Raw genomic sequence first — 17193 nt, forward strand, 5'->3', positions numbered from 1 at the left:
TGCAGCTCTTCTTCCAAAGAGTAGCTTCAGAAATATGTTCAGAATTCTGGAAGATGGCTCCTGGATGGTCAAAATAAATGAATCGGTCAAACATATTTCATTACTTGTCTGGTAGTGTTTTCCCATTGTTTTTGTGACAATACTTATAGGTGGCATGGTGGGTGCCTGTCGCACCTCAGAGTTATTCCATTGCTCTCTCCCAGGGTTAGAGACCTATTGCCACTCAGTAGGGATATGGTTCCCCATTACACCTGTGAATGATTCCCTTATTCTCTTGCTCTCTCCCCTATCGGTTAAAGTACCCTTCTCACTAAAGCGGGTGCACTCCACAAGGCTGTCCATGGTGCCCACATATTCTAAGCCTGGTGACCAGCCACTGGGAACCCCAGCCACTGCCCCCACTCTATGGGACGGATTGCTGACAAGTCATATAACTCCCTATAAGGAAAGAAGTCAGATACCTGTGAAAATGTTCACCCGCCACTCTAATGTGTTTCTGCTAAGATTTGTTCAATCAAGTATTGGTTTGATAGGAAATTTCCTTGATAGCCACTGGAACGAGAGCAAGGAAATGTTATAGATTGATTTCCATATGTGGCTTGAAATTTTGAACAGTGTTTGGTTTAGACAAAAGCATCCTTAAACCCAGTCTAGAAAAAAACAACTATCCACAGATGTGAAAGGGAAATTTAAATACACTCAGTTTTTTACAAACACAAATTTGGAAATAAATACAGTACTATGAACATTTGATTGGAAGATGAGTAGTCCATTACCTGAGGCAAGCGACACTGCAGATGAAGGGGTCGCTGATGTTTTTCTTCGATGCCTCTTGGATGACAGAGCTTCTGGTAGACTTTCATCACTTGAAGGGATAAGCGAACCATTTTCATAGCTGTTCTCCTGTCCAGTGAGAGACATTCAAAAGACGGACGTAAGCACAAGTCAACTCAAACTAAGTCTAAATGAAGCACATGTAGCATTTAAGAATATTGTTGTTTTCCTGTTTATTTTGAGCAAGGTGAGCTCACCATAAAATAATGACGTGTGTTCGTTTATAGCGCTTTTATGCAGGATTCCCCCTGCATCTAAGTGTTCTAATAAGAGATGTTATTATCCAATCCAGTGGTACTTAATGAATTGATCTCAGAGGGGTGAAGGGCAGAGTCAGCCCTGTCATGGGATTCGAATGTGTGAAGTGTAGACTGCACCATTTCCGAGGAGAGCATGATGAGCTATCCACCCAGGTGTAATATGCAATTACATGAAGAACATATTTTAATTTGTGCAAGTACGTGAACATCATTATTGTACTCCTTTCAGCCAATCACTACTGGTACTAACTGCCTTCCATACATCATGACTGCAGAAGCAGCCAGGAAAAGAACAAACAACAGGTCTCTGCATCCACGAATAGCAATGCAATTCAAGCAAGATTTCTTTTAACAAGACACTCCAACCAAATTTAACACAACAAAGTGAAAGCAAAAACATGGAACAATGCTTTCACTTTTCTAAAGAAATAAACAAAAGACGTTCACTTTAGCATAGCACCTGAACCAAGCGCATGCTAAAACTGTTCCAGTTAAACCAAGCTATCAATTAAAATGCTTATCTTATAAAGACAACCTAGTTACCTAAATATTACAAAATGAAACCACATTTAATTTACTCACACGTCGTTTTGTGTACTCTGCTCATTATTTAACTAACATGTTTTACTTCACTACCACAACTCCAAAACCTGCATTGCCATTATCACTATGTGCTACTAGCCTTATGGACCATAGGAGAGGTTATCACTAGAGACAGTAACCCTTTCCCAACAAACTTGGGAGAGGGTCATTAACCCACAATAGTGAATCCTCCCTCAGTCTATAAGGCTATAAAAGCAAGTGATTCAGGCAAAACGCAAAGGTACATTTCAGGACATTTTCAGTAAATTTGTATTGATATTGAAAAGTTGATATAATGTCAGCTAAATCAAAAAAATATATATTTCAGAACAGAACTAATTTTTTTTGCGCACTGGAGGACTCAGTTCGAACTGAGAATTAGTATTGTATTTAGATTTTATTTTTGTATTTGTATTGGAATTTTTCGATTAAGAACATTTTCTTTAAATAAAACACATCTTTGAAAATGTTTCCATTGTAAAATGTAAGTATTTTGATGCCGATTGCCTTGAAGGGAGCGGACTATGGTCAAATGGAGCGAGGATCATGATAAAGAAGAAGGGATATCTGACTTCTGCAATAATGTAATGTAGGTCGTCTTGTACAGGGCTTCTGCCACTATTTGCGGCCTCGTCGCGCTTGCATCTGTAAGATTAAAAGGGGATTGGGGTCAAGAGTGGGACAGTGGAAAAGGCAGATTGAAAACCTGTGGTGTTGATAGGTGCAGGTTGGAAGTACTTTGTTCCTGAGTGCCAATCTGCTTGCTATGGGTTTGACATAGGGAAGAGCCCAAGATCTGACAGACTATAGCACTTTGGGTTTAGTTAGCTGCTGAGATCAGAGCATGGGACTGGGCTAAAGAGGTGAACTTAGTTGTGGCTCGGTTAGTTTACATGTGCTAACAGCTAGGCCTTTGGTGGCGTTGCCACTGTGTGTGTTTGGTGGGGGAATGGGTGTTGTATGTCTAATGTAGTAATTAATACTCATTTGTCAACTTTGTAAGATGAAGGGATGAGTAGGCCATGCTAGTATTCAAACTGTGACCTGCAGATCACGCATGGATCCCAGCAGTGAACACATAACCCACTGAGCTATCTTCCAGCTATTTATCCTTACATGTGCATACCATAGCATTTAGTAATGCTTTGGATCCGGGGGTTACATTTTGTATTAATATAACACTTATTACTAGAAGCACTAGGAATACAAATGTCATTGGCCACTAGGAAAAGTGACAATAATAGCGCAATATTTTGTTTTAAAAAGGATGGGGGGGAGCACATATCCCAATAAATGTTTGTGTAACTGACAGTTGATTAAACAGTTTACTGTGTCACCATTGGATAGATCGGTGAGTTAAAAGCTATCCTTCTGAGGCTGATAAATTGAGTACTATCACATGTCATAGTAATAAACACCTATTTTTGCAGCACTTAGAAGCTAGACTCGTACAGAAGAATATCATATAGTACCAGCTATTCTACTAGAATATGGGAAAATCTAGGCCACAGTAACATCAAAACGTAGCGTATTTTTGCACAAAATGACAGGCCTCAGAAACATACAGCAATCAAGTTGAAGCTAAGTAAGAAACTTTGGGTTGGGGGCATCCAATCAGCCTGGCCTATGTAGGCAAATGCTACTCTCCAGCTATAACTTTGCAAATGTAGCATATTATAGAAACAAACACACAGGTGAAATAAGGAGGGCTTTCCTGGGCACTGTGATGAAAATGTCATACTGCAGCTCACATAAGCAGCAATGTGCACAGATTTCATCTTGCTAGTGTATTCAGGATTAGCTCATGAATTATTACCCTAGATTTTTTTAGGTGAGCATGGCATGATCGTTGGGACATTTTCATTGTGTTCAGTCCCCAGATTTATCCTGCAAATCTTTTTCATGGTAAGTGCAATGGACCAACAGCAAGATGTTAGCCTAGCCCTGCTGCATCCAGAGGGCTGCATCAACATGTCCATGCCCTCCACAAAAACTTGCTGCGGGTGCAATAAATGAAACAGCATAAGGGCTCACCAATTTACTGGCCATATCTCACTAAACCATTTAACAGCCGGATTACATGCCTGGTGCAGTTAAAGAGGCGCGTTGAAATAATGTGACTTCTGTAGTCTTCTGTAGCTTCTTAACATAAGCTTTATTACAAGTTACAACATGCTGTTAAGCTCAGAACCACTGGGTCCCATCACCCAGGCTCAACTGACCTAGGATGGAACCTTCTACCTCACATCAGCATTCCATGCATACAGAACAAGTACTTCATAATACATCTCCCTCCTTTCCAACAATACCACAAACACTGGGAAACACATCATAACACATCTCCCTCTGTACACACACATTCACCGAACCATACGGAGAAACACACACAAAACACACTAGCCATGCATCTTTTTAGAGAGAGCTGCAACTCATACATTTCTGGGACGCTGTCCATACACTTCACTTCACATCACATCACATGGAATGGGACGCTATCCCTACACTACACTTAACATTGAAGGCGCTACCTACCTCTATAGGGGACGCTATCCCTACAGAGACACTATCCCTACTTCTTCGCTTTGAAGGCGCTACCTTCACTTCACCTGGAAAGGGACGCTAACTCTGCATCTTCAATTAACTTTGAAGACGCTACCTTCCGATAATGAGGGACGCTATCCCTACTTCTTCAATTAACTTTGAAGGCGCTACCTTCCTTTATTAGGGACGCTATCCCTACGCCTCACTTCAACTATAGGCACACTGAACAGATGCTATCCCCTCAGTCTTATCACATTTCTGACATTTGCACTTCATACTAACATTCAACATCTGCAACTGACTCTCCATGTGTTGTCCTTAACATCTCATGAGATAGCCCACGCAACACAGAATAAATACTTTAAATTATCACTGTCTTAAATCCACGTTACTTCTTGTAACCCTAGAAATCCTCAAAAGGTTACCTCTAGCCCACTCACACAGGCTCTTACTTCATGCCTTAACAAACATACATCCTGCTGTCTCCAATCTTTACACGTAAAACAATAACACCATTCTTACACAGTCCAAAAGAGTCCATATGTACCCGGAATTCCTGAAAAGAGTTACCCTCTACTTCCTTAAACACTTAAGATTCCACAAATGCACTGACACTCATACTCAAACATGTGGATTTAACACAGTGGGCCTCATTACACGGAAGGCGGTAATGGTTAACGGCCACCGTTAATGGTAACGGTGACCGTTAACCATTACCGCCTTACTACGAGGTCCCTTAGCGGGTTGGTGCTTTAACGCCTGCTTTTTGCAGGCTTTAAAAACCAACCCGCTAAGGGACCTCGGAGCTAATTACGGCACCGCAAAATTGCGGTGCCGTAATTAGCGCCTTCCCCAGTCCCATAGAGCCCTTTGGGGCAGAAATGGGAATGGGGAAGGGCAATGGCGGAAGGGGGATTTACCGCCCCTCCAACCTTGGAATGGGGCGGTAAATCCCCTTTCCGCCAAGGCGGTGCCGGTATTTTACCGGCATGAGCCATGGCGCTAATAGCGCACCGCCTTCCGTGTAATGAGGCCCAGTGACTTTCCGTAAATAATGCAATACATTTTTTTAAATGACTCATTAGAAAGGATACGCCTCTTACGATATCCCGTTCTCTTCAAAGGTCTCATTTACGATTCATTGCCGCCACACTGTTTCTCACATCTCCACCTTACTACATCTTCTAAGCAATCGATACGCTTGCACAATGTGAATTTCGGATTCACATACTTTAACACCATAAACTTGCTGGGAACGGTCTCTGCATAGTCCCGCAACAATTTCCCATAAGCGATGCTTTACTAGACCCCACACTGCTTCTGCGCAGCACATCCGGATCACCCCATCCGAGTCCACAGTCCTTTTTCCATTTTCTTTCTGGACGCCGGATTCACTGTACAGGTGAGGGTGCGTTCCTTTCATGCTGCATCACATGCTATCTTCCTGTAACTGCCGCTGCTCTCCTTAATAATTTAACACGCACCTCACAGTCACCTCGGTAAGGACTTTCAACGGCTGCGCTCCATGTGACGTCATCAGTCTCCATCTGCCTCGGAACATAGCACATCTCCTACTCCCAACCGTCACTCAGTTGGGAAATTCCGTACTCGCAATCTGTAACAGCCACCATTCACCATCAGCCACCAAGTGATATCAAACGTACTGAATAACTTAACTCATCCACTTATAGTACATACAAACCCTGGCACAGAGGTTATTAGCTCGATTACCAGCTGTACACATCTTAATCCTCTGTTCATGTGAAGTCTTACAGTTCTCTTGAAAACAATACTCCAGAGTCAATCTTCCATTCTCTCTCGAGTATTACGTTCTAGGTTTGTTTTCTTCCAATCTGCGCAAGGCTTGCAAGCACTTATCTACCTTCTGCTAAAATGCTGGGTTTATTTTACTTCTGCCCCTGGCTGCTGCACTGGGACTGGGTTTTCTCGCTTCTTATCTTTGGGAGAAACATTGGAGCACCATGCTGCTTCCACCCCTGCTGTGGCATTTCCACCCCTTCTTATTCACTTTGCCCTTAAGGTCTGCGCTGGGGTTTGCTTTCCCCCTGCGCTTTGCCCCTGCTTCAAACTTCTCCTTTTTGGGGCCTGCTTCCCTTTTGGGACTTTACTTCACTTTTGGGGTTTAACTTCCCTTCCCCCTGCGCTTCTTCACACTCTCTGCCCCATGTCTTTGCGCAGGTGATTATCCTTCTTCTTGCCCTGGGTGATGGGACTTCTTTTCCTTGGGGGGGGGGGGCAGTGGTTCCACTTCTTCTTCAGTTCTTCATCAGCTGCTCCCCCCTCAGCAGATCGCTTCTTTTTCTTCTTGGGTGCAGGTTCTTAGTTTCCTCGTCGCCAGTGAAATAATGTGACTTCTGTAGTCTTCTGTAGCATCTTAACATAAGCTTTATTACAAGGTACAACAAGCTGTTAAGCACAGAACCACTGGGTCCCATCACCTGACCTAGGGTGGAACCTTGACACTACATTCATCACCAAACATTCCACTACCTCATATCAGCATTCCATGCATCCATGCATACAGAACAAGTACTTCTTAACTCGCGTCTGCTTACATGGTGTTATGAACATGTATTGGCAATTTGAGTGTTTACAGAATCCCTTGAAAATGGTCGAATTGCATTCCTTATATTTGGAGTAACACGATGAAGGTGAACTCAGATTGACTTTTCGTTTAAATATTGCACAGTGTATTCATGTTCAAATACGGGACACTGAACAAATGTTTACAATTATTATTTTCCGCACAAGCACCTATATTGCAATGCGGCTCGCTCGTCCTGTTTGCGTGCAAATACTGCCGTTCATGACAGTTCAAAGGTCTTGGCTCATCTCCACGTAAATCACTGACTTGGTCACGGCCCTGACATGCTGTCTGTGATGGTACCGAACCTTCCTGTCTACCCAGCTCTAACCCAAGTTCCCACTGGGGTGTTAGTGATGGCGTGTATCACGTGCTGGCCCTGATCCCAGCGCAGCTTAATCAAAAGGCATCTCGTGAGTGGCTGGACACCTTTCATTTGCGCCCCGGTGCAGTTTGGACACAAGGATTCAAGGTAGAGGACATCAGGATGCCAGGTAAGGTCAGCATTTCTTTCATGGGGCAAGGGAACCAAGGCCATGGTGTTCGCTGCCAGCTCCTCCATGGCAAATCCTCAGACGAGGGGCGGTGGGGGTATTTTACGGCATAACTTCCTATGATTTCAACCATCAAAGTTCTAGTGACACCTCCCCCTGTGAAGTCCTGAAGGTGAATGGTCATGTGGCTTTACTCTTGTAATATAATCGGGTGTGTAATGTCCCTTTCCTAAAGCATTTTTCTGAATGGATGTGCCTGACTATATTTTAAAAAGTGAAAATACTTAAAATGATGAAAGTTGAGCAACAGCTCTGTTTTGTCGGCATCACAGAGCAAATTAACCAAGTATGAAAAATAACCATATTTAAAATGTAAAAAAGGGATACTGGAGGTTTATTTTGAATACAGAAAACAAAAGTGGACATATAATGGCTTAAACAATTGTGGACAATATCGGCCATGTTATATAGTGATAGCGCGTGCAAAGGGAACTTAAAGCGCTTGTGTGCCCACACTTTGGAATTAGTGAAAGGGCCACAACGTCCCTGCTTAACTATCAAAGGCATAGTTGCTCTTTAAGTCACTTTCACACTTAACTGGCCCTTCTCTGATATGCATGTGGCATGCCTCACACAAACCATGGCACGCGCGTCTCCCAGAGATTGTGTCCCTGTAATGATATATATGCATCACTGTGAATGCACGTCCATGCTTACGTAGGCAAGGTGGTGCAGAATGTCCGTCACCCACGTGGCGGTGGCCAAGCTGCACCCTTGTGTAGGCCATAGGGCGGATGCCGTGATAAACCGCACTCCCTGGGGTAGGGGCCTTGTTTCCCCACAGAGCTTCTAGAGAGTCAGCATTGAAGATATCAGCTGTCTTAACATACCATCACTCGTTCGGGATGTGGTGGGAGAACACATGGGAAATGTTCCACTGCACTGCTGGCGGCAGCACTGCTTTGGTAATAACACACTTTGGCGTAGAATGTATTTTTTAAAATAAAAGGCCCATACTAAGTTACTTTACTTTTACATGCTTTTGTGAATTAAATAATAACTTAACTTAGTTCTTTTCAAAAAGTAACCCCTACTTCAAAGCACCACAATATATTAAGCTGCGGGCAGCAAGAATCATGCATGCTGTAAATTAGCAAATGGGAGATCCAACATTCTATACACCTATCAAGCCCTGGTGAAAGATCCTCTGCTTCGTAACAGCAGAACTGCTGAACCGCATTGGCATACAAGCTGCAGTGAAGACCCAGCCACCTGCTGCCATGTGCCATAAACAGGGCCTTTAATAAAACAGCAGGTTCATCATTGCACGAACTGTGGAAGCAATCTGAAGAAGTCTGGAATAAAAGTGAATAACAATCATGCAAAATGGGGTGAAATATGCTCATATTGAATCCTTCTTCACTGCAGTAATGAAGCATGTTGCATGTTAGGCTATGAGGCCATTTTAAGGGCGGGTTTGAGGATTTGCGAGGCCCTGGAGCAAACGATGGGCAATTTCCCATAATGACATGGACATCACCGGAATTGACAAAACGGAAAATGACATCACAAAGATCGACATCAATCTTTGATGGTCTAGTGCATCACAGGGCGTAAGATTACAAAAATGTAATAACAAAAGACAGATAACAGATGTGCATATGAATGGTCACTAATATGTTTATTATTATTATAAAGTAGCAAAAAGTACCCATTCTACGAACGGGTTCTGTGGAGAGACATGACAACACTCACCAATTGTTGAAAATCAATGATCCTGTATGCCGCTGTTTCGATTCTCTTATCGCTTGATGTGGCCTACACTCACAAGTAAACTGCTCTGGGAATGGGCGCGTGTGGCGGGCTGACATACCCCGGAACAGACATTGGGGGGAGGCGAGAGTTGGTGTGCTGCTGCATACTGGGACCTAGTGTGCTCTCTCTTACCTGCTCCTTCACCCTGGCATGGTGCAGTTTGTTGCGGTGCATTGCGGTGCAAATGTCCCGGAAACCGTGCGTTTTAGGGTTGATGACCACTCCTTCTACGACTACGTTGATGTTTCACCCATTTCAGGCAACCGTCTTGTGTGTGAAGGTGCTAAAATTCAGGAAACGCGGTGGGGTGTCCAAATGTCATGTAGCCAGTAATGTCTGGAAAGTCCTAACAGGTAACTATGACAATTTGGTGAAAATTGGTGAAACAGTGTGGAATTGTATGAGGAACAATGCTTCGCCAAGTCACAAACCCACAAACAAATTTAGATTTTTGCTGGAATCCGGGGAAAGGGATGGGGTGTCGAGATGACATGTAGCCATTAATGTCCGGTGGGTCCCAACAGGTAACTATGCAAAATGTGGTGCAGATTGGTAGAATGGTGTGGAATTGTATACAGAACAATGCTTCATCGAGCCACAAACCAACAAATTTGGACTTTTGCTGAAATCAGATAAAAGGGGTGGGGTGTCCAAATGTCATGTAGCCGCTATCCTAACAGGTCATTAGTCAAAATTTGAGGCATATTTGTGAAACTGTGTGGAATTTTATAAGGAATAACGCTTCAGCACAAATCCTGCAACAAGCACATTTTCACCTTTATATATATATCTGAAGCATCACTTACAGTCTTTTAAAACCTGATTGAAGCTTTTTTGAAAAGTATATATTATACACTGAATCACTGAATCGCAACTTTGGCTGATTTGGCTAATTGTAGCAATGAGCTCTGCTTCGGGGTGGGAAGGGGAGGTGCACCTAGCCAGTAACGGCTCTTCAGCCTAAGCATAGGTAGGACAGTCAAAGTGAGGGCCTCATCCAGGTTTCCAGGCGGGAACCGGCCAGGTAAACACCACCCAAAAAGGGTGTTATTGGTAAACCAGGGTTCATATAGTGTTTTATTTTCCCCAAACAGCAGTGGGAAAAAACAAGATGGCCACTGTCATAGTAAACAGCCCCTTTTCTATTTCTATTGTGGTGGGCAGAGACTGGATAGGAGTGACAGAAAGAGAAGTCAGGAGCCCCAGCAGATAAGCAGGGTAAGAGGTGGATGGGGGACGGTGTGGGTCTGGGTGGGCACACAGAGGAGCAAGCATGGAGGTTTAGGGAGCCGTGGACAAGGTGGCGATATACCTACAAATAAATGGCAGCACCGGGGGAAGGGCCTCAGGTGGTTGGAAAAACAAACGCAGGGGGTACACTGCCAGTTCTCTCCGCATTTCCAGTCACCTGAATTGCTTAGCACCCTTCCCCGTTCTCAAATGTAGCTTTATGTTTCCCATTCCGAAAGGGAATCACGGAAGTAACGAGATGCAAAGAAAGTGAAGTCTAATCTTTCTCATTTTGGTTCTGCAACTTACTTTCAAGCGTTAAAGACATACAACCTGCAGTGTGTAATTATAAACAATGTCAAAAATGGGAAGTTCCTAAAAAAAAGCTAACATTTTTGTCCATGTTAAACAACAAACGGTTATGTGAGTGTTAAACAAGCAATTAGTAAATGCTATGAAATGATCTTGTACTATTTGAAAAGGCAGAAAAAGATCATTTTGTGACTCAAAGTGTCTTCATAAAAGATGCAGAATTCAGTAGTAAACAGGTGGGGCTGGGTAATTACAGATGCTAAAGCCCACATCAGATCTTATCACTAAATCTTAATGCAAAATTAGGGGGTCTGACTGCTATTCACAACTGACAAAAAGCTGCCCTCTGAAATGTGCAGACACATGTTAAGGCATTTGCGAACCCCTAATCCCAGATTTGGTGTAGTGGTGTAAGGGACGCATCATCCTCCTAACCGTGCCTCTGGAGATGTGTGGGGGATAGAAGTCTCCAGGCAGCCGAACAAGTTGCAAATGTTTTGGCCAGCCCCAGAGCGAAGGACCTCATGGTGTTTGAACCTGCAAAGGTATGCAAATGGGGAAGACCAAGTGGTAAACTTTACAGCACAACCTTCTGATAAAATAAAACACCATAGGATTGTTAGGCAGACATGAAGGAAAGCCCTTAAGGATTCTACAATTCTTCAGAGGCAGCAAACAACGTAACTGGCTCTCAGGAAGGAACTCGAAACCTTTCTCTTAAAACAATTCTGCACTGGGGTGAAATTCCCCCATCACATCCTTTGCACCTAAGATTACATGGGAATAGCTCAGCGCAACTACTAAGTCAGCATATTCTCTCAAAGTTGTTTAATATCCACCTTGTCATTTCTTGGTTACTGCTTTTGCAGCATGGCATTGAAAGACCTCCACACCGACCCCATATTTTTCTTCCATTGTAGATTCTGATTTTCGACTCGCCTAGTGCTTTCTTATCTCATTTGTCCATGTTCTGCAGGTAGATGCATTGCTATGGGGGGGCTGAGGGGACTACAGCCCTGGGTCTTTTGGTTGTAGGCCTGGATAGAAGCTCAGGGCCTACAACCAAAACGCTGGCTAGCCTGAGTCCTGACAGTCCCGAATTTAGCGTAGCCCCGGATCTTTTCCAGAGCTAGCAGCACCCTTGTCTGCAGGTCAACAACCACTTGTGCAACTTCTGTACAATAGTGTTGCCACAACTACCTTATCACACAGACTCTACACTCTACAAACTTCAGTAACATGCACCCACAATGCACATGTGCCCTCATCCATGTCGCTAATATGCCGAGTAATTAACAGTTCCCTGGTTCTTCCTCCTTTTGCATGTTCTGCTTAGAACCTGCCACAGCAACATATTTGATCTTGTTATTGCTTTCTGTACCCCTGCAGACACTTAAATATCTATACAATTGTGGATGTATTTTTGTATCTTTAAAACTGTTGTGAATCTACTTTTCCAAATAAGCCCTACCACTTGTAAAGATCTCTGGCTGGTCTTTTGGTGTCTCAAACCTTTATTATAAAGCTTCTGGTGCCTCTTTGCTCGTTCAGCACTTGATGCCCCAAACGTTCTGTGACTACTCTGATGATACTCCACTCCAGCGTTGCTCCTCCCGAACCGGACTACTTTGCACCATACACAATCCACTTTTATTTGCTGACGCCCTTTGCAATGTTGTATGTGCTATATAAAACTGAATTAAAAAAAGAATACATCTGTACCATGTGCAAATAAGGTGCATAGGATGCACAGTAAAGATATGTTTTTTAAATTACAGAATTAGCTAATAATACAGTATCCCACCACCCCACTGGGAAAATTACCAGCTATAAATAAAATGCAAATTAAAACTACAACTTCAAATATTTTTCCAGGAGATATAATGGAACGAGTCTTAAATACGTTTATCATGATATAATACACGCCTACTATTTCTTTTGCTAGTGCTGGGATGCACGTACAGCTTCCATGAGCGGCCAAATGATGCAGACTAAGGAAAATCTATTATCGCGCGACAAAGTGAAGGTGCACGGAAGCAGAGGCATGGGGAGCACAGTTGAGAGCTGGTTATATATGTTTACATATAAAAATATGTAGTAAGCAACACATGTATCTTTAAGGTAGTTATAGAGACTTAGGTAGGCCCAGTTACAGGGCACAGGTGATATTGTACAGCAGTAGTAAAATACAATGTGTAACGACAATGGTGCAGACACAGGGCTGGGGTGCGGGAAATACTGAAGCACCGCCATATTAGAAGTGAAGTGTAGCATTTTGTTTTACCTGTTGGAAGGGTAGTCGCGTGGCATGATGAAGAGTTCAAATTATTTTCCCTTTCCCAAGCCCTAGGTGTGAAGCTGAGAATAGTGGCATTCATGCCGAATAGATAATGGATTATGTGAGTACCCAAACAAATAATTATGGATACTTGTACTAGAGGAACTCTTTCCAGGTACCACTTGAAAGCTTGTCTACCTCTTTTCATTCTAGAACTAAAAACTAGGATTTTCGTTTTTGATGGATTATTCTTGAACCCATTCTTGGTCGTATAGTCCAATAGACCCTCCAAGCTCCTTTGCAGACCTATTGGCATTTGATCCATTAATACAAGGTCAGCAGCAAAGAGGACTCCGACTAGCTTTTGTTCGCTTGCCTTTGGCGGAAAGGCTTTGACTCCATCCAAAGTTTCATACAAATCAGACATAAATAAGTTAAATCCCTGCTGTGTATAGATGGGTCTAGTGAGACGTCCCTGTGCACTGAGGTTGATTTTGATGTTTTTAGATGTATATAGATATCTACTTATTAGAAGTAAGTAAATAGGACATCTCCACACCTCCATCTTTTCCTATACCAAATGTCTATCTACACTATCAAATGCTTTTTTTAAGATCTTTAAAGGCCATGTATTTACACCATCTTTGAGAGCATTGCCTTTTAAAATGTTTAGTAGGAAAGGTTCAGATCAGTTTCTAGCTCTTATGAATCCCGTATGACTGGGGTCATATCTCTTAGAAAATGCAATCCATTTTTGTAAATAGCCTAACAACAACACTCCGAATAATTTGCACAGTACATCAAGGAGAGCTTTTGGGCAAAAGACTGTAGTATAATTTAGCGTGTTTTGGAGTGCAGCGCCACTGCATGGGATCACATTATTGCTGTAAGGTGGTACAGCAAGTCATGTGTTGCCAGGGTAACATATGGACAGGTATATGAAGACAGGCTATCTATGTTAAAAGAACACCATTTTTTTTTTCTCAATACTTAGTTTAAAAGAACACCATTTTTTTTTCTCTCACTTGAAATGCCTCAATTACAGGAGAAACATTAGATACTTAATTAATTAACTTGATTAACAAATACTAACACGATTTTAACTCCTTAACATTATAATGTGTTCTCCATGTGTAAAATGAGGCAGGCTGAGATTCATTTTAAACGTGTGTTCAGATTTTTTTTCCTCTCTCTTTGCTCTGTTCATGGTCTTTGCAGGAAGCAAAATTCGGATAGCAGGAAATCAGTTAGATACAGTTGCTTACTGTAAAAGTGACCCATTGTTGAGGAAGGAGGGTAGAATATTGTGTATTTTGATTTTTGACACGTCACCTTAGGGGCTGTAACAGATGTTTCTTGAAGCAACTCGGGGAGAAGGAGAAGGATTAGACATTTTGCAGAGCTGCAGTGAGGACTTGGCTGGAGCTGCTGTGAGGTCGCCTTGCTGGGCTGCTGGGAGGGGTCGTTCCAGTTACACTGCTGACCTTCGGAGACTGGGGTTTCCTAGTCAATTGGCACCGGCTTGAGAACTGAAGATTGCAGATTGAACTACATGTTCTCGCTGGGTGCTTTAAAAAGAAAACCCTGGGCCACTTATCGGAGGCGACAAGCCAGGAAATTTGCGTGCTGAAAAGCTACAAACAGCTGGTAATTATCACTTACAATTGAGGGAGCGTGGTGTGTATGAAGTCTTTTTCGGGCAGGCAGTGTAGCGATAGTTACCACTGGGGAATCACTGTGTTTAAATGCCACATTCTAATGTTGCCATCCAAATGTAAAACAAATGAATGATGTAATCTTTCTTTTTCTTGTTGCAAATATGAAATGAAATTCGTGGTGTTATTGCATTTGTTTTTGTCATGTTTATTTCAGAGAGGATTGCCTCACAAGAATGGTAATGTATCATTTTGAAACGAAATTGTGATAAAACACAATCTGCCTAAGAGTATTCTTGCTTCTGTTTTTCATTTGGTGCCTACAAAAACATATTATGCCATAGAGGGAATGATGTTTAATGCGCCAAGTTTCCATACAGATGGAGTAATGTCTTGAGCAGTTATAAATAGCTGTGTGCGTGATTCCACTCAGGGTATGTGTGTGTGTGACTTCTGAGTGGAATATAATACAATAGTCTGCTGGGCGTACATGAATCAGCAGAGAGAGAGGCCTCTGGAAATATAATTTCACTAATGTAAATAAATTAGTGATAATACCACAGGGGTTGGTGAATGCTATATGTGAAAATTGTGGTATCCATAAAATGTAAGCCCAAGGTCTCTCTAGTGATCACATGAACAGAACAAGAAAGAAAAAGGGGGTTTTGTATATTGGGGACCACCGGTAGAACAGAAAATCATGCTCATCACTATACCACAACGAAATGTATACCAACCAAATGTATCTGTGTACTGAAATAATGCATAGCCACTATACCACTATAATAACAAACCCAATCTAAATGCAAGGAGTGATTATTGCTAAATTACTTTTGTTCTTGGCGGTAAGAAAATACCGCTAGGCCCTAAATCTACACAAAATACCCAACAAGACGAATCAGCTCCATCACCCCTCTTATAAATGGGCACAATGATTACAGAGAATCCGGGACTATCCTTAGCTTCATCACTTGATTGAAAAGCACATAAATAAAAGGCAACCACTCTTTTGGAGCTGCTTAAAATCATCAAGTTTGTTAGGCCGTCCGGTGCCGGGGTCCTTGATGAACACGCTTTTTAAATTAGCAATTCCAAATCAAACGTATAAAAAAATAGACCATCCCCCTGACCTTTTTTTCAATGGCTGGTAACAAACTGTTCCCACCTTTGCAAAAAGTTTCTCATACTAGTCGGCCAACTTGGTTTCAGTTACCATATTTGCAAGAGGTGCCACAGACTTAGAAATACACTTATTTATTGATTGCCAAGTGGATCTAGAGTCCTTTCTCTTCAAAGAAAGCATTATTGCTTCGGTGTCTTGCTGCCACAGAGTCGCCTTATAGGAAGCCAACCAATTTTTAAACGTGTGCTTTCCTTTCCTGAATAATAAACAGGCACAGTCATGTTTTGATCGACCAAGAATCCTTATTTCTTTGGCGCAACCATTTTTTCTCAATAAGTCTCATCAAAAGTGTGGCTATGATTCACCTTTGTGTTTTGGTCTTTCTTGCCTTTCACAATGAACTCCAGGAGAAAAGTTATACAATCTATAATATCTCCTTGTTCCACCTGTCTAGAGAAGTTGCTGCATAGAACTCCAATGGCTTGATGTTTCAATCACAAGCGGTTTCCACCATTAAGAGTTTCAACCAAACACAACCATTTGTCATCTAACTCATCAAAAACCTTCGACGTCAACCTCAAAAGAGCATGGTCACTAGTCTTTTTCAAGGTCACTGATAGAGATGTGATATCGTCAATGACTGATGATGATACACATACAAAGTCCAAAATGGAAGCTTGGGACCCACTAGACCAAGTTACAACAGGAGGTCGATTACCCTCACATTGGTGATTAAACATATGCAATTCTCTATCTCTTATTATCTCAAGAAAGGCTATGGCTCTCACCTGTCTCTTTCCCTTGCACCCCTCCAGTTCCTTGATCATATCACCCTTATTAGTTATACATGGGCAATTAAGATCATCTCCTATAAACATAAATTGCACGTTATAACTACTATAACATTTGTAAATGACATCAATGATTGCCTGCAAAAAAAGTTGTCTTAATTCCCATTGGATTCCAGTAAATATTTAAAATGAGGCCCCATTTCATTGTGGATATGTCGCATCCTTCATCTTTATATAGATAACTTGAATGAAAGGGTTCAGACATATCATATCAACTACAAGAAAACCCATTCCACTTTTCACCCAAGTTAAAATGCCAGTTGACGGGTGCCCTCTAGTACCACAAGAAGCTGAATTAATATAGGAGATACACCCATCATAAATTGGAGACTTAAGGAGCCATGGTTCCAGATAATAGGTCTGCGCCTCCAGATAGGTGAGAAAAGCCTCTAGTGTTTCAGAACCCAACTGATCAGTATCACTCTTGTTAATTAACAGAGGGTTTAAAAGATCCCCCCCCTGAAGCCCTGGGCTGCCTGCCCCGATCTAGTCCATTTGCCATTATTGGCCTTGATAGATCGAGTGCCCATATTGTCACAATTAAAAAACAACTTTAAGGGGCATTTGGATTTCTCAGAGGGAGCTACTTCACTTGGGATTCCAACAGATGATG

The 17193-nt window shown here is 42.2% G+C and overlaps 1 protein-coding gene across 6 annotated transcripts in view; it reads right to left on the reverse strand.

Moving 5' to 3' along the window:
* SYTL5 (synaptotagmin like 5) overlaps nt 1-17193 on the reverse strand; it is an 885600-nt gene that overhangs the window by 269871 nt on the left and 598536 nt on the right. For all 6 annotated transcript variants that reach the window (XM_069636554.1, XM_069636560.1, XM_069636555.1 and 3 more), the window contains one exon: nt 777-903. In XM_069636554.1, coding sequence (XP_069492655.1) covers nt 777-903 — 127 coding nt within the window. The remainder of the gene's footprint in view (nt 1-776; nt 904-17193) is intronic.

The sequence above is a fragment of the Ambystoma mexicanum genome, chromosome 7p (genome assembly GCF_040938575.1).
Source record: "Ambystoma mexicanum isolate Mex_15411 chromosome 7p, UKY_AmexF1_1, whole genome shotgun sequence".
Lineage (NCBI taxonomy): Eukaryota > Metazoa > Chordata > Amphibia > Caudata > Ambystomatidae > Ambystoma > Ambystoma mexicanum.